The 25,145-nt window shown below is 42.0% G+C and overlaps 1 protein-coding gene across 1 annotated transcript in view; it reads left to right on the top strand.

Annotated features, from left to right (window-relative positions):
* The window catches only part of NOTCH2 (notch receptor 2), an 80,611-nt gene that overhangs the window by 17,029 nt on the left and 38,437 nt on the right, over nucleotides 1-25,145 (top strand). Inside the window, exons 5-10 of the mRNA XM_062497703.1 lie at nucleotides 5,355-5,477; nucleotides 18,612-18,845; nucleotides 20,240-20,395; nucleotides 21,640-21,828; nucleotides 23,517-23,630; nucleotides 24,780-24,893. Coding sequence (XP_062353687.1) covers nucleotides 5,355-5,477; nucleotides 18,612-18,845; nucleotides 20,240-20,395; nucleotides 21,640-21,828; nucleotides 23,517-23,630; nucleotides 24,780-24,893 — 930 coding nt within the window. The remainder of the gene's footprint in view (nucleotides 1-5,354; nucleotides 5,478-18,611; nucleotides 18,846-20,239; nucleotides 20,396-21,639; nucleotides 21,829-23,516; nucleotides 23,631-24,779; nucleotides 24,894-25,145) is intronic.

A 25,145-nucleotide genomic window follows, 5' to 3' on the forward strand; every position in this document is an offset into this window, starting at 1 on the left:
AATGGCCTCAGTTAACTTCAGTGTTTGAAGAATGAACATGTGTTTCTGTCCTTCTCCATCTGTAACCATAAGACACATTAAGTTCTATTCTCTTCTTTTTTTGTTTCCTTCTCCAGTTCCTCCAAACCTAACAGGATATCAGTTCCATCTTGGCACACCCTTCTTGTCTCCAGATAAATTTTGATTGCTTGTTTTCTGCTGTTAGCTGCCCTGAGTTCATGCACAGCAGGGGTGGCATGCTCAGGATCAGTGGCTGCAGTGGTTTTGTGTCACTTCTGAGTGCCACCTGGTTGGGATGCTGGTCTCATCTGTTGTCCTCTCTCTCCACTTGTCAGCCTTGACCACAGGGCCCTACTAGTCATCTTTGCATATTCAGGGTATTTTTAGGCTGATATATTTTATTTTATTTTTTTAACTGAGTAATTCAACTCCATGGGAAACTGACTGTTTGGAAATGCTTTTGACTAGACTTCCTACTTGAGTGTATTGCAGTTTGGCACACACAGACTCGGTGTGTGGTAATCTAGAAAAGTAAACTCTGCTCCCTTAAGGATGTCTCTGGCGTTATTTATGTGAAAGATGTAGCTGCCCTATACTGTTCGGGATGAATGTAGAATGTCTGTGTTCTCATGAGGATCACCTGGAGTCACAGGTCTGTGTGGAAGGGGCATTTAGAACTTGTGAAAACTGTTCTCTTTTTAGAGATTTTTGTCTTGAAGTGTTGGCTGAAATCACCTTAAATGTACATTGCCAGCCTTCGTGTCTGCACAACTACTTTCTGGGTTGTCTGAGCAAGCATGTAACTTTGAAGAATTTAGCAAAGTCAGTCTTAAAGTAGAAGGATGGGTCATCTTTATTTTTCAAAGTGTAATTGTTCTAACTATGCTTGAAGGGAGAGTGCTTTGAAAGAGTCTTTGAAAGTGCAGTATTTTAACTAACCATTGCCCTAAAGGAGTTTATTGCTTTTCTGCTTTGCATCTTTTTTTAAATGAAATTATATGTAAAGTATCTCTGGATTAACAGTCTTGTCCAGAAATTCGGAATTTCTTTGAAAGTCAGATCTGTTTAGCCAGTTCAAGGACTTTAAGGGCTTGTGCAGGAGCAGCGTTATGGGAGGAAGAAGAGAGAAAGATGAAGTTGAAGCTCTCAAGCTGATGAGATAGATTGCTTTAGAGATTCTCTTGCAGGGGCACGAGACTGAGTAGGAGCAGATTTTCCCTTTGACAAGTGTGTGGGCTGGCTGAAATACTGTCAGGAAATGGAAATGAGATTACTATAGTAACAGTTACACACCTACACTCCTCACACGTTTTGGATTGCTAGCTGTCTTTTTTGACTTGCTACACACTGTGTGTAGTGGGGGTGAGTTGATGTGGCTCTGAGAGCCTTTACTTTTCTGTTTCCTGTATTTGTTTAGGTTGGCCAGGCTGTTTTGCTAGCTTGATTTTTCAAAACCAGTCATTTGAAAAACAGCAAAAAAGGGAGCTGTTGGAGAGGCCCAAATGCTTACATTAAAATCTCTGATAAAGGCAGGGCACCCAGCCATTTCTTTCCCCCCCATTAGTGCAGAGCAGGCAGAGCAAAATTTCTGAAGTGTTGGAAAAGGTTCTGTCTGGGAAGGAAAGGTCAGCAGAAAGAGAAAAATAATGGTGGCCTCTCACGCCTAGAGAGGATGTGAACAAGGCCTGCTCCTCTGGAAGACAATGCCAAAATTCTGGACGAGAAATTCCACTTCAGACTCCCTCTCTGAATTGGAGCAATGCCGATGACACTGTGACTATAAATGGAATTGCTCTGGCCCTTCTGGACTGCCTTAGGATGCTGCCATCGCTGAGCGTTACAGCCAGAGGCAGCAGGCATCTCAAACTGCTGGAGTGGTGTTTTACAGGATTTTGCATCTTGTGACCTGTAAAAGTACTTTGAAGAAACTGTGCAGCAGCAGCTAAGGCATAATTAGGCTACTACTGCACTGGCCTTGAAATGAGTATTTGTTTTCTGTAGCTGTTTCCTTCTTAGCTTTTCAGTGAGTTTAATCTATTTGTAGATACAGGTAGGTGAAAATGAGAGCTTGAAAAAGTAGGAAAAACCTAGAACCCAGAACTATGTCACAGCAGCTTTTTCTGCTGTCATATGAGTACTGTTTATGTGCAGTGTAGTCCAGCTGCTACTTGAAATTCACAGGTTTCTCTGTCACTTGTGGATGTACACAAACAAATCCCACATTAGGTAACCCATGAAGTCATGTGTGTTAAATCAGCATTTGGAGGCAAGCATCAAGTGAAGTTACATACATATATATATATATATATATACACACACACACACTCTATTGATATTGCATCTGTCTGGAAGGTAACCTCATTTTTTAGCTGTCTAGTTAAATCATTTTTCCTCTGGGCTTTGTTGATTTAGGTAGGAGCAGGATTGTAGACAAGTGAGCATGTTAGATCAATCATAACAGTGTAGTAGTGAAAAATGTTTCCTTGAATGAGATGTAACCTGAAGCATTAGCAACTCCTTTGAATATAAGAATGAGCTCGTAGTTATAAATATTTGACAAAAAAGGACTTCATTTGGCAACTAAACCTTTAATGGAATGTTAAACAAGTCAATAGAGGAAGTTCTTAGCTGGGAAAGTGATTATTCATTGTTATCCATCAAAATAATTACCCATTAACTAAGATAAGGACCCTAGGGAACTTCAAGGGCTTGTTCAGGAAACAATCTGTCAGGCTGGAGCGAGCTGTTTGTGAGGAGCTGGAGCTCTTCCTGGGGAGAGGAAGTCACCTCGTGCTGTGCCACCAGTGGGGACCAACACACACAGAGCTCCCTGTGGTGGGTAGCCTCTTCCTGCTGGGGTTTGGGGATGAGCACCTTCCCCTGAGCAGGTCTGCAACCTTGGTTCTAGCTGAGGATGCCCCTCTGCTCCAGATGCTACCTCGAGTAGCCCACCTTAGTTTTATCTCTCTGCATCTCTGATTTCCTGTCAGCAGGACCTAAGTCTGGTAATAGCACAACATTTTCCTGGCATAATTTCCTGTCCCCAGTAGAAACTGGCCCTGAAACCAGCCCAGAAAGTCTGAGGTGTCATTTATAGGTTAAAATAAGGCTAAAGAGCTGAGATTTGGAGGGAATTGGATTGTATGCTCTGCAACGGGGTGGAGATTTCAGATGACATAAGAATAAAGTTATCTGTTTGTGTCGGTCTGTGTGCTAGTGATAGAACAACATTCTGTTAGCAGTGGGAACACTTTTCCCCTTGAGGTTCTCATTCCTCAGTTTGATGTGCTTTGAGATATGGAGCAAAAGTCAGGATATGCATTGCAAACTGCTCTCGTGCAGGGAGAAAACACAGGACAACATGTGAGTCCCAGCACAGGGGGGAGCAGGAAACAGTGTCAGGTGTCCAAATACACCAAAACAGTGAACTCTGTGGCTTTCTGGAAGAGAGTCAGGTTATATAACTGCAAAATTAGATCCTGGGACCCAGCTAGAGAAAAGCTCACGTATCTCAGAGCAGCTCTTTGGTAGTATAACTGGTTAAAATGTGAAAATAAAGAATGGCTTGGTGAGATTTTAGTAGTGGGGTGACTTCCATGCTTTATTCTGGAAATAATTGGACCACTTTAAATTTGTGTGAAGTACAGTGAGACGGTTTAAATGCCTGCTGTCAGGAATTTGTTTACTAGAAAGTAGGGCTGGTCTCCATATTATCCAAAGTGAAGAGATAAGTACTTAAACTTTTTGTCTTTGTGGTTGTGGGTGTATTTCCATGCAATATGTGGTTAGTGGGATGATTCCTCCCAAGCTGAAACACAAGCTGATAGGGCACCCCTGTGTTCTACAGCTGAGCCTTTGCGCAAGCTTGGTGGCTTTGTGCGCCCTATTTTTAAACAGGGGGATCTACAGGTAATTGTTTTCCCTGGTAGTTGTTCCTCAGCAGCTTCTGCCAGGAAGGTGCTGCTGTAATGATTAGGACTCTGGCTAAGCATGTGATATTTCCTATTTGTTTTAAGCTTACTGCCATGAAATTTCTATTGTCTGTGGTGGAGGTTGGAAGTGCTTTGAAGGGAGAGAGTAATATTGAAGGGAAGGTCTTGTAGTTTTGGTTTGGTTGTTTTGTTTTTGGTTTTTGTTTTGTAATGTTGAGTCTGTTGTTCCTTGCTGATGCCAGTGCACTTGATACAGCTTGGCACTTCCCAGCTCCTTCTGTAGAGCTGGGGAAGTTCAAGAGATGGGAATCCACGTGAATCACCTCAAGTCTCTTGAGAGCAGCAGTAGTCTAGAGAAGCTGGCTCAGAGCTTTATAGTCTCTGCCTTATCTGCCACACAGCACGATCTGTGTTGGACCAGATGTTACTCGGAAGGTCTGTGTGACTTGACACAGATGTTATGGAAGTGTCTGGAACAGGGCATCAAAAGTAGAGGGGTTAAAGCATCATTTTGGATGGGAGAACTGTGTCATGGTAATATTACATTCCAAAGCAGTGAAGAGGCAGAGCTGGTGTTTTAAATTAACGTGTGCTCTGGAATCATTTATTTCATCCACATTAGCATGCATTCCACTTGTGCTTTGATAAATAGCTCTCTCATCCAGCAGAGATGGCAGGTTTGTTTAATGAAGCATGAAATAAATCAGCAGGGGAAATCAAGGGAAAGACTTACCACTGACAGCTCCCTTCCCTAATGTCCCACTTCTCCTGCTTTGAAAAGGAGAGGGAGCTCTAGCAAGAATATTTTGTCAGTATGCTCATTGGGAGCTTGGATTTTCATTGAGGAAGGGTATCTGATTTCTTCTGCTTTTTAGGCAGGGCTTAGCATGTAAGCATCACTTGGGTGGTGGCTGATCTGTTGATTTATTGACTTGTCTAACACTGAAGAGAGCCAGATCAGGACTTCAGAAGCTCCTTTTCAAAGCATGAAAGACTTTTCTTTGGCAAATCCAAGGCAGACTGTGCCGCGGTATCCGTGAAGTGAATGCTAGCACTTTTTTTGCCATGCAAAAAACTTGTCCTAGCTGATGCTTGGTGGGCAGTGATGAGTTTATCTCATGGTAAAGGAAATGTCTTGGTTTTCACTTTGTTTGCTTTGAATGACAGTGGTCCTTAGTCACTTAAAGAGAAGCTCCTCATGTCTTTTGGGTTGTGAAGACATAGCTGGCCATCTGCCCATGGTGGAAGTGTTTTATCTGTGTCACCTGACCAACATGCTGTTAGCAAAGGTGCTAGGTGGAGATTCATCAAGATTAGGTGAACCAGGGCAATTGTTCAAGGGGGAAAAAAGGAGGGGGGTGAATTCTCTTCCAGAGAGGTGGGAAGCCCGTTTCAGCCTGCTGTCATTTCTGCTTCGTCCAGGTTTCGAGGGAAGCGTCTGTGGACACAACGTGGATGACTGCCCGAACCACAAGTGCCTGAATGGAGGTGTTTGTGTGGATGGGGTGAACACCTACAACTGCCGCTGCCCTCCCCAGTGGACAGGTACGTCCTGGGGGCCACCAGCACTGGGCTGCTGGCCCTGACCCTGTGTCCATGGCTGCAGTCATGGGGAGATGCCAGTACAACCCTTAAAAGAAAAGCTGTCTGCATCAAAACCACCACAGCAAGGGATGATTTCCCTATGAGTTGCACTTCTTGTGCGGATAGACTTTGTAAATGGATAAATGTTTTCCAAAAGCACATCGTGTGGCTTTGCTGTTACAGCTCTGGGTATTTGCTGATACGTTTAGGGCTGTTTCCAAGATGGGATAATGTTCAGGTTGATTATAGTAATGCTGCTGAGAAATGGGGCAAATCTGAAAGGTAGGGGAAAAAGGAGGGAAGAGAAGCTCCTGTATGGGAAGCTTATTTTTTTGCCACTGTTATTTTCCTGCTTGACTTATCTAGAGTTCTCTGACTAGCAAAGCTACTTTTGCTTCATAAATGAGTCTGTTTTTACTCTGAGTATGAAGGGGAAAAAAGCGTGAATTTCAAGAAGGTTTTATGCACAATATAAGGAAGCAGCTTACAGGAAACTCACTGTCATATTTAGTTGCAGAATGTCTCCATACCTCAAAAATAAACAAACACCTCCGGTTATGGGGTGAGTTTTTTTGAGTCATACTAGTCTTTCTTAGCTGGCACACTTTTTCAGCTGAGTATGGTTTTGCCCTTATTTGAAAAATCACAGGGGGGAAAAAGAAATACCTAAAACCAGTTTTTAAAATTCTTTTTTCCTCAGAGAATATTGACTCTGGTTGTAAACAGCTTGTCATTAACTGCAAAGGAGGCTGCCAGTTAAGAACCCTCTTTAACTTAAAAGAATTACATATTCTTAAATGAAGTTAAAACCAGGTGAGAGTGAAGTGCTCCACAGCTTGCATAGCTCTTTGAAATGATGTGTAAATAGGAGAAAATGAGTCCTCTCCTCAGTGAGCAAGTATCCTTGCTTCTGTGCTATTTCTCCATGTCCTGAAAGCCTGCAGAAAGTGAAACCTGTGAAGGAAGACATGAGAGCTTGGGTGTGGAGGCAGCAAACCCTTAGTGACCCCTATAGTCTCTCTCCATTCTGCAGAAATTATAGCCCTTGTTATAATTTTATGACAGAATATAATCTAAATGACAGAAACAAAATTTCTGGTGTTTGTCAGTAGCAAATTAATCTGTCTTATTCCCAAGCACAGAGGATATAATGATCACGAGCATACCGTCTCCAGGGGATTATTTAACTTGGATTATTTAATTTGGGATTATTTAACATCATAAATTTTACTTGGCTTACAGGATTTAGGTGGATGTCTGCTGTCAGCTAGGGATGCCTTCTGCAACTCACCTGGAAGAGACCTTGGTCTCTTGGTCTCTATCACAGGCAGTGGGCTGTGATTTGTTTGGTTTTGTGGTAGGCTGTCTCCCCAATCAACTCTTTGTGGTGCAGTTTTGGTGGTTCTCTCTCTGAACCTCTTATGGGCTCTAAGTAGAATTGGGAAAGGTTGTGAGACTGTTGTGGCCTTTCTTCTGCCATGTTTCTCCTGTGTGGATGGTACTTCCCAAAACACCTTATGTGTGTGGAGGATGCTTCCTTCCAGGGAAACCTGGAAAGAGAGGGTAGCTCCCCAAGCATTTTAGGTTCCCGTGGTTCTCTAACACAATGTAATGGAACGGGCTTTCTGAGAATTTCCTTGTTTATGGTGCAGCTGAGGTTATCAGTGCAGCAGTGGTTTTGGGTGATAGCTTCTCAAGGCCATTGTCTTTCTAGGCTTAGGTCAGTGTGGAAATAAAAATGCTGTCACAATTTAGGAAGCAGCAACTTGGCTGTTTGAACAATGAAGGTTAAAACCTCTATGGAACGCAACTGTCCTGTCTGAAATGCACAGTGCAAGTTTCTGTGACTCCTGTCTGTCATCTCAGTAGCATTTTTGTGAAAGCAGCATTTTTTTTTTTCCTGAATGGACTTCAGTCCTTTTCCTGCATCTTCACTTAGGGGCTGTAGAGATGAGGGAAACAATACGCATCCAGCTTGGAGATGTGAGAGGTGACACTGAGTCAGGGCACAAAACAGGGAGGGTGGATAGAGGACTTCTGCAGTAGCTTGGAGAGAAAGATGTTTTGTTCAAGGTTAAACTGCAGTTGGTGCTGACAGGAGTAAACAATTAAAGGTCAGTTATTCAGCAATAAGGAGATGCATAAGTGCAGGTCCATTCTTTACACAAAGGAGGTTTATAACATTTCAAATAATCTCTAAGGTAAGTGAGGAGGGGAGAGCTGAGCAGGCAACTCTTCTGGAGTCTGTCCTGATAAATGTTATAGCTCAACAGGGCTAAACTGTGAGAATGAACACTTCAGGAAAACAAAAATTTCCAATGAGATCATGAGGTTAGAGGAGATTACATACTGCTTAAAAAAAAAAAGCCCAAATACCCATATCTGTAAGGAAACATCAGCCAAAAATGAAAGGATGTTAAATTTTCTGAAAATACCTGACAGTGTAGATGTGCTGTCTTTGTAACAGTCTCTGCTTTCGAATACTTGTCAACTATTCTTGAGGAAGACTGAGTTTGTCTGCAGTTTTAGTCTTTACTTCATCTTTGTGTTGTGGGTGATGCTCTCACATGTTTGTTAATATGCTTTGTGCTTCATGGCACAGAGAAAGCAGTCCCATTCGTTCCTAGAAAAATCAAGAAGCTGTACTGTATCTGATCAAGACAAATTGTGGGTAAAGCAATATTGAAGCAACCTTTACTGAAATGCAATTTGTCCCAGTTCCTTTTGGTAACCATCTGTCTCTTGTAATTCCCTGACAGGTGGTAGGCTGGGATGCATAACTATGCATTTTTTAGAAAAAACGCTCTTTTTTTTTCTGCTTGCTCCTACCTTTTGTGATGCTGTTTGCCTTCAGTCTTATTTCCTGCTCCTCAAACAGAGCTGGCTGCTCCTTTTCTATTGAAGTGCCTGCCTGCCTTCTCGTTCTCATTTTGCTGTTGTTTCCGGAAAGATAAAATCTTGCCTTTCAAAAACAATGATGTGAAATTCCTGCTGTCACAAGTGTTTTTGTCACCTTCAAAGTTCTTGTATTTCATATGGTTACAGTGATTATCAATCTCATAAATTTGCAACTGGCAAGGCAATCTTGGGTGTGTTTGGGTGAAACTGCCCCAGATCTTTCCTTTTGCTGAATGTTAACGGATGGTTTGTTTAAAGATGACTTTATCTTGTCCCAGGATACAGCCTTTGTTAGAACCATTGTTTGTTGGGTCCTTCCAAAGCACAGTGGTGCATATGTGCAATGAAGCCCCACCTTTCCTTGGAAGTAGTCCTGGGTGCTTTTGTGAAAGTCTGAAGTCCGTTCCTCAGTACATGACAGGCCAGAGAATTCGTTGTAAGTGTGGTTTGAGTCAAAGTTAGCCAAAAGTCCTGCTTAATGTCAGGATAAAGTGCCATGTGAAGACTGTTTTATACTGCTGTTCTTTAGCCTCATTGTGGTCTGAGGAGCAAAGTCATTGCCTTCTCTCCCTGCTCACAGACACTCTCCCCTGGCTCTGGGATTTATTGGAATGTGCCGCTTTAACTCACTAATCTAGTAAAAAATCCAATCCAGCTGCTTTTTTTTGCTTTTTTTTTCTTTTTCCCCGGGGTCAGGAATTAAAATTCACAGAGCAGTCTCATGGTGGGTGCAGAGGGGCAGAGGGATGTGCAGGCAGTCCAGGGCTGAAAGTCATATGGAAGATTATATTAGGGTGTCCTCTGACACACATGGGGAAACCATCTGAGAATTTGAAGTTATTCTAGCTACAGTTCATCTAAAGAAACAAAGCTTGGTTAAAAATGCACCTGTTGATCTAACCTGTGCAGCTTTGGGTCAAGAAAGATGCCTTGAAAATTTGAGTGCCTAAGTGATTACCAATATTAAATGCTGTAAATTCTTACGTTTTTTCTTGTATGTCTAAGAAAGACTCCTGCTCCCCTGGAAAGTCTGCAGCATTTCAGAGGGTCACCATGAGCCTTTGGCCCAAATCATGTTTCAGGAGCAGTGCACAGCAGAGATTAAGATTTGTGCCCTCTACGGAGTCAAGTCTTTTGCACAGTTTGCTGTGTCAGAAGCTGTGGGATGGGTCTCTAGGTCTGGGGTGACACTGTGCCCACTCTCTCAAGTGGGTTTTAGAAGACCTACATTGTAGAACTTCAGCTGCAGGCTTGGCCTGCTCACTCCCTTTCATTATTTCTACCCCTGTGGCTGGGAAGGCAGGACTCCCATGGCAGTTGTATTTATTTAGGCTTTGTTTTCCCCTGAAAAGAGGGCTCCAGTGAACTGTATATTTTAAAATCTAGGCGACCTTTGTCTCTAAGGGAAGCACAGTGTGCTAACAGCTGACTCCACCAAAGAACTCCAGCACTGGAAGCTAGCTTAAGCAGCAAATGTTTGTCTTGAGCAGAAAAGCTCTTCAGGCAGCAGGGCTGTGCTTTTTAATTAAAATAGCTGTTAGCTCGGTCATATGCTCCCAAACACTAGCTAGCACAAGGGTTACTTTTTCTGCAGAGCTTTAGGCAGGAATTTTCAAAGTGGGGCGTTAAGGGTTGAATTCCTATTTAATTAGAGTAATATTTGCTCCCTACCTTGGTTTCCTTTGAAAATCCCTGTCTTAAACTCTGGGCAGACGTGACTTTACTTGGCTGGGAAGGGGGCTAAACATCAAAAGACTCATATGTAACATTTTAATGAAAGATCATATGCTCTGGTGTTTTATTTCTTGAAACTGTCTTTGCCAAATACCAGCTTCCTCAGCTTCCATGTCACCAAAGTACACAGTAACAAGTTGTGTTAGTTTAGTGTTCAAGAAAATGTTGCCTTCTTGGAGTACTTAGTGGGTCAAAATGTAGAGGAACTAACTCTGACAATAGGTGACATGGATGATAAATATTGAACATGCCAGCTTCCTAAATCATTAAATGCACATCCTTGCTGTTTTATGGAGAGTGTTGCTGATGATGTGACAGAGAGGCCTCTCAGGGCTGTTCTCTTTTCCCTCCTGGTGATCCTAGATGATGTCCCAAGACCTTTGTGTTAGCTCAGGGAGGCTGGGTTATGCTCCCATGAGAAGTGCAGTCATCTTCCTTAAGCAGTGCAGCAGCGATCAGCTTCCTGGTGCTTCTCCAGGCTTTATTAAAAAGCAGAGTGGCCTCTTTGGTACTGGCTGGGATCTGTCTGTGCCAAGCTTGATGAGTTGGCTGGTGTCACTACAGTAGTATCTCCAAGAGACAGCTCTGAAAGAGGCCAAGAGGGATCATGATTCGTCTTCCCCCGTCATGTTTGAACAGGCAGATACAAAGGGAGCAGGGAGCGTGTGGCAACCTCCAGAGCTGGCAGCTCCAAGTTTGAGTGTACAAACGATTTGAAGCGCTGGACACAAACAGACTTTATCCTGGATGCTGTTTGTTTCTCTTGTGCCCCTTGCTCTCAGTGCCATGCAGAGGGGATGGATTCCAGAGGCATTGAAGGTTCTACCCGTAGTACTTTATCCCACACAGATTCTGTAAAACCTACCACAACCTCCTGTTTTCTTGGTGCTGCTTTTCATTTCCCAATGACAAGCCTTGGGTGGGAGGGAGGCAGTAATAAAACACCTGAGGTGTTAACAGCTGAGCTGATCTGATGACAGAATGACAGCATCCAACTCAGAGCACACTACTGCCTCCTCCCTTAAGCCTTTGGTGACTTTCCAGCTCGGGAAATCCTCTTAGCACTCAAATGTGCCAAATGATCTCTTGTGGAGATGTCCTTGGGTTTTCAATACACCTTTTATGTGCTTGGCACTAAAGCAGGATAGGCCAGATCCCTCTGGTGGGGCTGGGTTGGTGGATGTCTGCTGTGAGGCCAGACTAATAGGTAGCAGTTGTTACATCTCCAGCTGACTTGTTTCTGGCAGTTTCTGTCCTTTCCCTTGTACTTTAAAGGAGGTGATTTGTCTTTGGGTAATTACTGAAGATGGGCTGCTGAGATAGCTTGAGAATATGAAGCCTTCATTGTAAGTTTTGGCTCCAGCTGTTAAATTATTTTTTTTGCCTCACAGATTTTTTCACTAGTTTGGTATTTCCCTGATTCACAGGGTTTTCCAGAGGAGGTAAAGAGAAGGACAGAGCAGAGAGTAGCTTGGTGATGCGTATTTCCTGTGGGTTACTTCTCTGTCCTGCTGCTGTCCCCAGTCATTTCACCTGTCACCACCATATTAAACCAGTCTGTCATTAGTGCATCAGTTTTAATGAATTTTTAATGAATCGTGTTCTGATCATTTGTATTACTGCCTCTGAGGAGCTCAGTCGGGACTGCCCTCTCTACCCAGTATTTTGTGGGGAGTGATTTAGGGCAGTATTTAATGGATCAGGCCGTGCATAAGTCTCTTAAAGCCCAGAGTTTTGTATTTGGGGCTTGTAAAATCCCTTGTAAAAGCCCATTAGTTCCACTGCATGCTTCCCAGTGTGGTTATGAAATTAAACTCTTTTCTCTACCATATTAGCCTAAAATAAACACAGATGTTTGCTCTGCTCATTACAATTGTAGATTCATCTTCAAGTGTTCAAATTCTATATTAAGCTACTAAATTTTATGATTTCTTTGATGGTATTTGACATGTATTTGAGATCTAATAAAAGCAAAACAAAAACTCCAACACCTGAGGTTTGGGAATGGCTGCTGCTGCTTTGCTGCTCTGGAAGAAAGGTGCTGCGAGAGCCTGGGGAAGGAGCACGTTTTTGAGCGCTATGATGCAGGTTCTTTAGAAAACTCCTGCCAGGGGAAAAATAGTTGGCTTCAGTTGTCTGGGGGAACCACTGTGAAACTTAAGCAGGGAGGACCTTTACTAAACACACATGCAACTCTGGCAGGTGCAAACAGTGTAGTTTGCACCATGGAATTTTGTGTGCCCCTGAAGCCGTCCTTGGACCTCAAAGTATCAGTCTCATTTGGTGGATTGCCTGCAGGGAGCTGTGGAGATGGCTTTGGTGAAGGGTCTAGAATTTGTATGTGATCTGGGCATCACACTTGAGATCCCTTTCAGTATTGCCTGTTCATTGCTCAGGACATTTTGGTCTGGGTAAAGGTGTTCCCTCCTTCAGTGAAGTTTGCAGTTCTCTGCTTTGAGGTACCTAGTGTCAATAAAGCAAATTATGTAAACAATCAAATATCTTTTTTTGTAGACTTTACCGTGTACTCTATCTTCCCTGCAATAACTGATGTATTGTGCTCTTTATTAGCTGTCTTTCTCCCTTTGTGGGTAGGAATTCCTTCATAAGTCTCCTAGAAAGTTCTTCTCTGTCAGGCTATGAACTCTACCTCTTTTTTTATTCAGAGGTGGTGGCTTCAGCGCTGCAAAATGTATTCCTGGCCGAGGCTGTGCCATGGCCATTGCACAACGAGTGTTTGCATTCATTATTGTTCCTTGCAGTCAAACGTCTGCTTGGCACTATTTATTTTGGTGATTAAAGCTGTGATTGAGCATAGGTCCCCACTGAGCTCTTCCAGGGAAGCTGATGTTTCCTCAAGGAGTGCCTAACCCAAGCCTTCTGCAGCAACTCTGTTTGCCTGTGTATTTTGCTTGGCATTTGTGCCTCGAGCCTCGCCTGCTGTTGGCGCTGCCCAGCAGCCTCACTTGGTTGAATCTGTCTGAAATCCCTGACTTCCTCTTGGAAAATAGAAATGTTATTTTTATAAAAGCCACCACTGCCTACTGTTTCATCCCCTTCTAGGTCATTAATTAGTCACTCCAGTGCCTGTATGTGTTAATTGTTGCTGTACTATTTCAAGGAGTATGGATAGGTCAGTGGGTTAAAGATTGAACTGATGGCTTTTAAAAATACACAGTTCAGAAACATGGGAGCTAAGGTATTTTTCATAGATACCATTTTCCTAGAAGGCTCAGTGGTTCCATGCTATTTTTCCCTTTCTGTTTATTGAGGGAGCTCACACAGGAGCATGAGGAAACTTAGCTTTGAGCTGATGGATGCGTGTTGGGTTACACTGTCAATGCAGACATTTTTCTTGTGTTACAAGACAGAGCTGGACAGAGGAATGTCCTTCCCCAGCCAGCTGGCATCCTGAATGTCTACACATGTGGTTGGCGAGGAGAGGAGAAGAAACTGCATGGTCCTTTGGAGCGTGGCACTGCTTATCTTCTGCCACAATTAGATTTGGTCATTTAAACAAACACTGTTCTTATCTCTTAGCCCCTTCTTGAGTCTTGATAACATGCTGTTCACCTTCTCACCTAGTAGTCCTTTAAAATTTGGATTAAAGATGCAAACAGTTCTAAAGGGGCCGTGCTTTTTTGAGCTACACCAGTTTTATTCAAAACCCGTACAGCAATCTTGGGAATACTTTGTGAATTAAACTACTCTTTGAAAGAGTTGTTGCCTGGGTCTGGTTTATAGTTCCCAGGTAGCCCTTTCAGGAGAGCTGTGACCTCTTCCCTGTGTGCTGTGTCTGAGATAAATGATGAACTTCATGAGCTTGAGTGGATGATGGCATAAAAGCTTCTTGAAACCTGATGCTCCCCTTCCAGTAAGTCTCTTAAGGACCAGTTTGTGATCCTCACCAAGCTGCCTTTCCAATGTACCTAAACTTGTAAGATATTCTGACTTCCAGTTCAGTTTGAGCCCAGTACTGGGCAGGTTGTGATTTTGAGAGAAATGGGATATTGCAGTCTCTTCCCAGCTCAGTTCAAGGAACTGATTTTTTTTTCCTTTTTCTTTTTTTCTTTCTTTTTCTCATTTTTGTTCTTTTTTTTCAAGGTGCAGGAAAGTATTTGCACTCTTTGCCCTACAGACTGTTTTTACTTATTAAACTGTATTAGATCTGCTGTCAGGAGCTTTAGCCTCTGATACTCCAGCTGTGCATCAGCAGACTTTCCTGCTGTTAAGAGGCCAAGAAAATGTTCTCCCTCATGGAAAGTCTGTTCTGCCAGAGATTAAGTCCTCTGATTAAACTGTCTGAAGGTCCTGCATTCAGCTGCAGCATCAGTGAATTGAGGTTTGTTAGGATCAGCTTTTTGGAGATGTCTGGTGCTGCTTTCCAGGATTAATGTTTCACTGACTGGTTTGTTCAAGCTAATGCTCCTCACTTTTGGTGTGGGATTGTTCTAATTTTGTGTGCTGCTTTACCTGGATAAATCAGGCTTTATTTTCTTTCTAACATAAAGAAGGAGGAGGGCTGGCAGTTTCTCATCAATGAGATGTGGTACAGCTCCTTGAGGGAGTCCTTGAACCCTGTGCCTGCCAAAAGAGAAGCCGCTGCAGTTCCTTGCAGTTCCTGAGGCTCTGAAAATGGGAGCAATCAAAGCACAAACATGTCTGACTTACTCCATATGGCTTTTCTGAGGGGAAATATGCAGGAAGTGACTTAGTTTCATAGTGGGCAAAAAGTGCTAAGAGTTGAAGGCTGTTCCCTTTTTCTACTTCTAGTTCTCAATTTTGAAATGCCACATGGACTAGCTGTTTACTTTGTACAAGGTCACTTAGAACCTGAGTCGGCATTTTACTGATTTCCCAGGCTCTGCAAATATCAAGGTCAGCCTAGGTTTTCATTACCTTCTTGGAGTAAACTGTGTTTCCTTTCTTGTTGTCTTTTATGTGTGTGTTTCCACATTTCCATCAAAATATTGTGCTGTTAGTGTATTCACACTTCACTAGTTCATCTCTGTTTACTATGTGACTTTTAGAAATGTAATTGAAACTAGCAGGAGCACAAGAAAAAAGAAATACCTACACAAAATTGCAGCTAGTTGAATTAACATTCAGCTGTAGCATTCAGAAGTTACTTGGGTTATGGGCATGTGTCTTATATTGTACAGTTTGTACAATCCATAATGGACTTTGCACTTGGAAGTTGAATTTCTGCTCTGAGAATGCAAGACTTGATTCTTCCTAAAACTCTTTTAACAAGCAGAAAAGAAGCTTGCCAACTACATGACTGCAAATAGATACATTTTTCTTGTTACAGTTAAGTCAAAGCAGCATCCCATAAGTAAATTGTTCAGACAACTTGTCTCTTTTGATTTTAAATCTAACTAGCCTGGTAGAGAGAAGTTTCCAATTAAGAACAAGGTCTTTTCATTAAAATACTTAATTGTAAAATGCAATAGTTAATTGTTCATTTACGCCTCTTAATATATTGAATTGAATTTACTTTGTTTTTAAAACAAACTGCATTAGGCTGGAGCTCTGATTCATACTCATAATTAAACACAAATACAATTGTATTGCAAAAGGGGCATTAGGAATTGGAGAAGCCAAGTGAGTACCAGATTGAAGGAGCTCAAACGTTGTATGTCTTTATAATACAGTTCAATTGCTTGAAGAATTTAAGCTCTGTATTTTTCTTCTCTTGTGGAGCCATTGATAGACCTCTTAAAAGTTTGTTTTCGTTTAGGGCTGCAGAAGAAATGGAATAGCTGAGGACATAGGGTTATTGCAAGGACATCCATGATGTCACTTGGTACTGTCCTTTCCAGAAGTGGAGGGTGAGTGCTAGTAAAAAGAATCCTAAAAAAAGTCCTAAGTGTTGGTATTACTAGTGACACTTGAAATGGGAAGTCAGAACCAAGCCCTGATAGTTGATATGGGTGATTAGTCAGCCCATCTTTGCTTAAAAAAAATGACAACGACAAAAAAAAGCCCCCAACAGCAAAAAATATGCAGATTAAAATCATGTGCTCCCACGCTCAGTTGCCCTAGCTGAAAGCCCATAGAATGTTATATCTCATATGTTGAGTTTGTTATATTTCATATATTGAGTTCTGTTCAGCCAGTCAAAAGGCAGATGAATTTCTTGAGAGGCAGCACACTGTGGTGTGGTTGAAAACCTCTTCACGCTTTGGTGGTAGCAGCTCGGGCTGGCTGAGCCAAAAGGATGTGATAGCTCCTCAGAGAGGGCCCCCTCCAAGAACGGAAGGAAAGTAACTTTTATAATAAGCAAATAAGGTCTTGATTATTTTTTCTTGGAGGAAGGCGATTGTGTTGAGCTGTGAGATACGCGTGAGTGCTCAGAACCAGCCCCAGCTCCCTGATTCCTTTCAGGGTGACCACTGATAAGCCAGCACTGAAAGCTCCTGAACAAAGCAATTCTGGTGTGACAAATGCCTGGTTTGTTTGTTCATAATGCACAGAGGTGTTTTGCAGGTAACAGTAGCAAGGAGAAATGAGTTCTCCCCCACTGTTTCATGAAGCAAACTGGGAATTGAAGATTACAGTAGTGTTTTCAGAATTAATTATCATTACTGTCAAAATTTTGTTAACAGTTTTTGAAATTATAAAATTATTGTTTTGAAGTAGTCCTGCAAAACAATGGAATGTATGCACAGAATGCAGTTCTGCAACTTATTTTATTAATGATAATTTTATTTCTTTGCCCCTAAGTGGAAAAAAAATCCAAGTCTCACGGGATCAAAGGCTAGGATTTATCTCAGTACTTGGAAAACAAAAGGAATCATGAGTATAGTAGGTGGAGATAGTTAAGTTTGGGCATTTTTAGATTGCTGCTCATGATAAATGTTTCAGTTTGGTGTACTGAGAAGGGTGTGTCTGTGCTCTCACATCATTATTTTTGTGCCATTAATAAACAATGTGACTTATCAACATCTAATAAGTATTTTTAATTTTGCAAGCCTGAATAAACTGGAGCCCAGGTGCATTGGCAGAGAAGACCTGTGGCCTGCTCTTGGATTTCTTATTCTTGGAGTACGAGGAGAATTCCATGCAAATGTAAATGTGCAGCAGCTAGAGTAGATGGAGAAGAGAAATCTTGTGGTAGAAGCACATTTACTAAAGAGCCTTGGCCAAAATAACAGAAAGCTGCTGGAAGCCAGTGAGAGAGGAGATGGTGTCAGCTGGGGAAGAGGGGAAGGTCACATCAGACAAATCAAATCTTACTCTCTGATAAAGGGCCATCTTCTGATGCTGTGTGCATGCTATCAAAGTTTTAGGAGGGGTGGCAAAAGCATGTTACCAGGAATGTTAAACAAAATAAAAAAAGGCAGGAGTGCAGTGCTTAGAGAGTTTTTAATGTAACTGAAATGAGAGAAATAGTTTATTAAGAAGAAGACTGTGGACTGTGACCAGTAATCTGTGGTTGCATAGGTGCCCATATGCCAGCCTGGGAAGAGATGAGCTGGTGCTTGTGCGGTTTTATCTGTTCAGGAAACTCAAAGTTACTTGAAACTCCAGCTAAACAATTTTGGCTTATACATAAACTGTGCAGCTTTATTGGGGAAGATGAATAACTGTTGAAGCAAAATATTATTGCAAGTGGTAGGTTCTCCAGATTTTGATGTCAAAGCAAGATGGATTTCAGCAAAAAAAGTACTTCACTAAGTATGAATTGCAAAGCTTTCTGTAGATGTGACTGTAAAGTTCAGCCTCCTTTGAAAATTATTTAATACTTACTGGTCCTTTGTTTCTTCTCCTTAAATTTTCCTGACAGTGTACATTTGTTTTCTTCTGTCTAATATCTCCAGTTATAAGAACACTTTTAGATTATTTCTTTTGTTGATGAAAAAAAAAAAACAAACACCACCTCTCAACAACCAAGAAACTTACAAGTATTTGTGGCTGTCTGTACAATACCTGGGGCAAGGAAAATACATATTTCAGGTGGAAGAGTTTTAAGAATTCTATTCTTCCTTGCTGAATAATCATAATTGAATAATTATATAGGAAAGAATTAAGTTTGCCCGTGCTGCTGGCCTGTTGATACTACTTTGGCAAGATTTTCTTGTCATGCCATCTCTTCTCTTAGTCCCTCTGGCTGCCCTGCAGGCAGCCCTTCATTCTTTTTGCTTCTCACTTCCTTGCAGATGAATCTCCAATATTCTTCAGGCTGCCTGCCGGCTCTCACCCTGCACCTCTTTAAAGTGATTCTTTTTAAAGTCATTCTTTTCAAAGTCATTTGCAGCCCAGCTCCTGCTTTGGGGTTGTTCAGGGATGCTGATTGTCTTTGCCTGATTTGATGACAGTGCTGTGGAAGCTCTGGCACTGGAATTAAGGAGCGGCAGTCAGGGGGCTACAGAGTTCCCCTTGGTCGTGTCGTCTGTGCAAGAATCTCCTTGAGTCTGAGTACCTCAAGTGCCACTAAACCCGCTTGTTTCTGTGCACCAGGCCAGTTCTGCACCGAGGATGTGGATGAATGCCAGCTCCAGCCCAATGCCTGCCAGAACGGGGGCACCTGCACCAACCACAACGGGGGCTATGCCTGTGTCTGTGTCAATGGCTGGAGCGGGGACGACTGCAGCAAGAACATCGACGACTGCTTCACTGCCTCCTGTGCCAATGGCTCCACCTGCATCGACAGGGTGGCTTCGTTCTCCTGCATTTGTCCAGAGGGAAAGGCAGGTGAGGGCGCAGAACTTGCAGCTTCCGCAGAAGGTGCTTCCTGGGGTTTATTGTTTAAAGTGTTTGTTTTACGTGCTTTGCTGCCGAAAGTAGAAACGCTGTCCGTGAGCAAAGAGCTGTTCCACCCTTGCAGCCTGGTGTTGGAGCCCTAAAACCTGGGAGTTTTCCACTTTTCTGTGCTTTCTGACACTGACCCCCAGGAGAACACTGCTTTTAACTTGAGGCCTTGGAGAAGGTTTCCAGATCCGAGTAATGAAGTTAAAATCACAAGTGTGTAGTTAGAATAAAAGTGTATAATTTCACATAGTGAAGAGTTTTAATTATGAAGTTTTAAAAATATAATAATAAATATGGGACAAAATAAAAATTCTTAAGCGTTTTCCCATCTTCCTTTTTTTGTTCCTTCTTCTTCCTTTTTCTTTCTAGTTTCAAGTAGTAGTTTTTAGTTAAATAGTTAGTGCTACACTCCAAGTCACAAGTGTTAGTTATTAAGTCAAAAATAGAAATAAGTATTAACTCTTTATTAAACTATTTCACTTTAAAAAAACCTTGTAACTAGCTAAATTCACCTCCATTTTACTCACTTTTAGGTAGTAGCTAAAAATACTGCAAAATCTCTCTATACATTAAATACAATTTAATACACAACCAAATTAAAAAAAATCCATTTCTCTTACACTTTAACCCTAACTCTAAATAAAAACAAAACAAAAGAGCAATTTATTAAGTAATACAAGTAAGCCCATACAAAATACCTGCAGCATGGGACAAAGAAGTATTTGTACCAGGCTAGAAGACAAATTTATTACAGTTTAAGGTTGCAAGGAAAGATCTTTTTCTAGCCCTTAGCACAATCTGTATTTGCTGGAGAAGTTGCATGTGAGTGTGACTTGCTCTTATAATAATTGTACGAATCCAGAAGGCAAATTTAGGTATTTTTATGTGACTGTGTTCTACTGGTAGAGTAAAAAATTTTCTGGTCTAGGTTAGGTATGAGTGGATCTCCTAACTATATGGAAATGAAAGTGATCTGCATATCTGAATTAAAGTGAGCTTCATGTGCATCCTTTCAGCTTTCAGAAAAATAATCCTGCTGGTTTGAGAGAAGAGTTAGTTAACTGCTCAAAGGATGAGATTTTGATAATGGCCCGTCATTTCCCTGCCTCACAAGTGCTGGAGACACCTCTAAAGTGACAGAATTTGTTTTTAAATGTAATGTTCTGTAAGTGTGTGATGAATTCCCTATGGTAGTTCATAGGCTCAAGCCCGTAAGACACTACTCAGGTTTCTAGCTGTGGAGTCTCTATTTGAGCTATCAGGACATAGAATTTATGTAAAATGCTGTCTGACTGCTGCATCTCTCTGTTTTTATAAACTTTTGGATGCTTCTTTAGGTCTTCTGTGCCACTTGGATGATGCCTGTGTTAGCAACCCATGCCAGAAAGGTGCTCTGTGTGACACCAACCCTGTGAATGGAAATTACATCTGCACCTGTCCCCAAGGCCATAAGGGAGCAGACTGCACTGAGGATGTGGATGAGTGTGCAATGGGTGAGCTTCTGTTTGTGCTTTGTGGGTGCAAGAACACACATTTTATTACAGCTTCTCCACACACCTGGGGCTTTGTGCTCTCTCCCTTCCATTTCAGTGTCTTTAGGTGCATTTTAAACCTCATGCAGGACGTAGGGCAAAGGGCTGAGCCAGAATAGTTGTCCATGCTTGAATTGGAATATGAAAAGCAGCGAGATGCTTAACCATTCTTCCTTGTGCAGGAGGGCTTTAGCACTGTGTGGGGAGTGCATGCAAACAGATGTGTTAATTAAGCTGTCCCTTAGAAGTGCAGGGTGTACAATGAAAGCACTGCAGTTCATGTGGGAGCTGTTGCAGCCATGGCCTCAGTAGAAATCCATCAAGGCTATTTGACAGCCAGAATATGGCTGGAGCTTTTGAGTGCCTTCCAAGGCTGGTGACCACGTGGGCTTTTAAAGCAGTAGTTCTCTTATAGCATGCTGTTGTTTTGTTTTGGGGATTAACTGGACTCTTACAGACTTAACTTTCAGTTTTGTGAGTGCTCGTTCATGCTTCCAGAGCGTGATGTGTGAAGGTAATGCCTAACCAGCCCTCATGGAAGGGTTGGAAAGAAGCACTTCTTTGAATTCCGTTTTTCAGTCTGCCTTGGACAAGAGTGCTGTTCCTTTTTGAAAACACAAAAAGGACAAGTTTTGTTATTTTGTGGCTGTGGTGGCATCTCATCAGCCTGAGGAATGAAGTAAATGTAAAATGTGATCTGGAAATGAGGCCTTGAAAACATCATTAGTTTTCCAGTCCCTGCTAGTTGATACTTTTTTCTTCAGAGCTGTCCTTAGTAAGGTGATGCAGAGCTACTCCTCTGCTCCCTGCTAGTGACAGCAATCCTTCTTTTTGCCTCTGACAGGCAATTAACTGGTGCTGTTTTCTCCAGTGGCCTTTCCCCAATGTGTTGGTTTGTAAATGTTTATGAAATTTTTACCTGAAATTTTTACACTACATTAAATTAGTGTTTATTATTATTAGTTAATATTATTACAGTGTTTATTAGTGAAATTTTTACACTACATTGAATTAGTATTTCTGCCCGGTTTCAAACTGAAACCAGGACACCCCAGAAGGACGAACAGTCTTTCCCCAATATTACTTGCCAGAAGGGAATGCCCACTGGAAAAGACCCATGAATAATAATGAATGCTGTGGCTTTCCTGCTCTGAGGAGAGCTTTTGACACACACACATACACACACGTCTATACTTTTCTTGCAGCAAACAGCAATCCATGTGAGCACGCTGGGAAATGTGTGAACACAGAGGGCTCTTTCCACTGTGAGTGTTTGAAGGGCTACACAGGACCTCGCTGTGAGATGGACATCAATGAGTGTCACTCAAACCCATGCCAAAATGATGCCACCTGCCTGGATAAAATCGGGGGATTCACCTGTCTCTGCATGCCAGGTGAGGAGAGCTGCTGGCAAAGAGGGAACTTGAAGGGAAAAGAAACCAGAAGGCATGTTGGAACCCTGTGAACTGAGTTTTGGGGTTTCTGTGCTGTCAGGCACAGACCCCCAAGGGAACACTACTTTTAACCGGAGGCATTGGAGAAGGCTTCCAAAATTGAGTGATAGAACTAGAATCACTGGTGTGTAGTTTGAATAAAAGTGTGTAATATCACATGGTGAAGGGTTTGGAGTTTGGGGTTTTAGAATATAGTAACAAGTACAAGGCAAGATGGAAGCTTTAGGGAGGAGGTTTTCTTTCTTCTTGGGTATACATGGTGTTTTTATGATTGGATAGAAAATGCTGCACTGCAGGTCACTGGTGTTTGGTCATTGGGTCAAAAGTAAAAATAATTTAAGTGTTAGCTTTTAAGTAGACAATTAAGCCTTAAAAAACCTTGTAACAAGCGATACACATTGCCATTTCACCATTTTTAGCTTGTTAGCTAGAACTGCTGTAGCACTCACTGTAACATAGATAGTGATTAATAAACATCTGAGTCAGTACACAGAATTCCACCTCTCGTGCCTTTCATCCCTGGCAAGAAGGAAAAAAAACAACCTAAAAGTAATAAATGCTGAGCTCAGGGAGGGCTGCCAGCTCGGCTGAGGTGCAGCACAAAGCTGCAGAAGGGTGAGGCTAAATGGTGAGAAGAGAGTCTGCTGTGGTGACAGCAGCCAGTAGGACCTGGCATTTGTGTGTGGGAGGGAGAAAGCAATTAGAGGGCTGAGAAAAAAAACCAATTCCTGCATCAGCAAAGGAAGTTAGCCTTCTGAGCTGGGTATGTGTGAATGTATTTGTTTTTATACCTGATAAAGTGTGTGTGCAGAGTCTTCTCTTTGTGAAAGCAAAGCAGGTGCAACCCTTAGAAGAGTGACTGTGTTCTGAGGTGTGCCTATGATGATTTTGGATAATGGGGATTGGGGTATTTCTTAGCTTAAAATACCTCAAATCATGCAAGCTCCCATTGAACTGAGGAAGTCACTGTAAAAAAAGTGAATTGATTGAAATGGTGCTTGTAAAATTTGCATGATCAACGTAACCAATGACCAATTTTGCACTCTGATAGAAAGTGATGAAAAAAGAGAAGGATGCAAGTTTCTGGCTGCACAGACTTAAAAAGTACTAAAAACATAAATATAAATAAAGAATTGTGACCCCTGCGGGTGATCAGCTGATACCATGACAATTACAATGAGTTTTTATTAAGATGATATTTATTAATATATAATATGTTTTGAAAGGTGGAACAGGAAAGGCTAGCTCCAAGTATTTCACGCTTCTTAATGTTTCTCCTGTACTCTGCCATTGACTAAAAGCCCTTGAGCAAAAACTATCTGTTGTGTTTGTTTATATACCTTTTACAAAATAATTAACATAACCCCTTCTCAAGTGGAAGAAAACATTGGATGTGAATTCACATCCAATGCTATTGCTGGTTAAGTGAGCATCTTCAGCAACAGTGAAACCTACACAACCAACATCCCTTTTTAACCCCTGGTATATATTCTTACCTCATAGTTTCTGTCCAGGCTGCAAACTTGCAATGAAACTTGCTTAGACTTTCAGCACTGGTATAGGAGGCAGTTAGACTCTCAAGGGCACTTTCCTCAGCCTTCAGTAACCTCTTGTTATTTTTTTAACAGGTTTTAAAGGAGTCCACTGTGAAGAAGATATTGATGAATGCCTAAGTAATCCCTGTGTGAACAATGGAGTGTGTCTTGATAAAGTCAACCGCTTCCTCTGTGTCTGTCCTCCTGGTGAGTTCTTATTTCTGGAAGCTTTTCCTACTTCATCCTCCCAAGAACTGCCCAGGTGGTGTGGGTGATACATTTCTTGTGAGTTTCTGTTGTTCTTAGGGTAGCACCTGTTGGAGTGAGTGAGTTGCAATCACTATTAAATCACAACAGTTTCATAATGGTTGCAATAATACTGTGCCTGTAATTGGGTAGGCATTGACAAACACACAGTTGGACACATCATCTAAAAGGGGAGCTGGCAACACAAGCTTCTGTTGTGGAAACTGTAGTGAGATGCTCTGCACATTTTAGAGATCAGACCCTCTGCACGCTTTTTGTCTTCTCCTGAGGTTTTTAGGCATACACTGATTCTGCATCAGTATAGTTTATGGTGCTTTCATGAACAGCTAGATGAATTGTGCTCCTCTAGGAAAGGAAAAGAGCTGAGCTGAGAGAGCAGTGTTAGTTGTAGAGTGAGCATCACTTGTTTTCTTCAAGGCTTACAGAAAATTTCGAGTTCAGAACATACATGACAAGAGCCTGCTCTGGACCCCTTCTTATTGACTAATGATGTTCAGGCTCTTGCTTTGGCTCCTTCTTCCAAGAAGAATTCTTGGTGTTTTTATTGTTGTTTTTTTTTTTTTTTCTCAAACTGCCCAAGGATCTGCATCACCTGATATCACCTGTCAATACTTTTATTAACTCTTCAAGGACTGCATTGGAAATTCCAGTGCTATATTGTAGCTGCATTCCATACTGCTGTAGTAATTTAGTAATTCTAGTCTGAAGGCTCTAGTGATGTTATTTTACATGGTTATTTTATTTTTAGCTTTGATTGCCTTGAAGATTTTTATTGGTGGGCTCTCAGTTTTACAGGCAGGCATACTTGGACACCACTTGAGCTCCATCTGCTTTATTTCTATTTGGCTTGGCCATCTGAGTTTTCTAGCTGAGGCTCCTTTGATCTGGAAGACAGAACCTTTGGAGAGTGGGTTGGGTAAGGAGCCAGTCCACCCGGGGTGTGTGCTTAATGATGCCATTGAATGCAGGTTTGCTGAGCTGTTTGGGTGGCTTGGAGGATTTGCTGATAGGTAATTCCTGACAATGCAGCTGTGTGGATGAGCTCCTTCCATTGACTCCTGGGTTTCTCTCTGTGTCTGTGCCTTTCAGGGTTCAGTGGTGCTGTGTGTCAGATCGACATAGATGACTGTTCCAGCACGCCCTGCCTCAATGGAGCCAAATGTATTGACCACCCCAATGGCTACGAGTGCCAGTGTGCCACAGGTCAGTCTCCTGTCCAGAGCCCCTGGGTGGCCAGAACACACAGCTTAAACACATGAAGCACTGCTCACGAAGATGCCAGTGTTTTTTCTTTCTTTCTCTGAAATGCTCCTTGTTTTGTTGCAGAGCTTTGTCTACTCCTTTCTGTAGGGAAATAGTATTTAAGTAGAGAAAGCCTTTCACCTGTGGAAGTTCACAGTTGATGGGCGTTCCTCTTTCAGCACCATCTTTTGCTTCCCAAAAGATGACAGCTGC

This window comes from Cinclus cinclus, chromosome 8 (assembly GCF_963662255.1).
Source record: "Cinclus cinclus chromosome 8, bCinCin1.1, whole genome shotgun sequence".
In the NCBI taxonomy this organism is placed as follows: domain Eukaryota; kingdom Metazoa; phylum Chordata; class Aves; order Passeriformes; family Cinclidae; genus Cinclus; species Cinclus cinclus.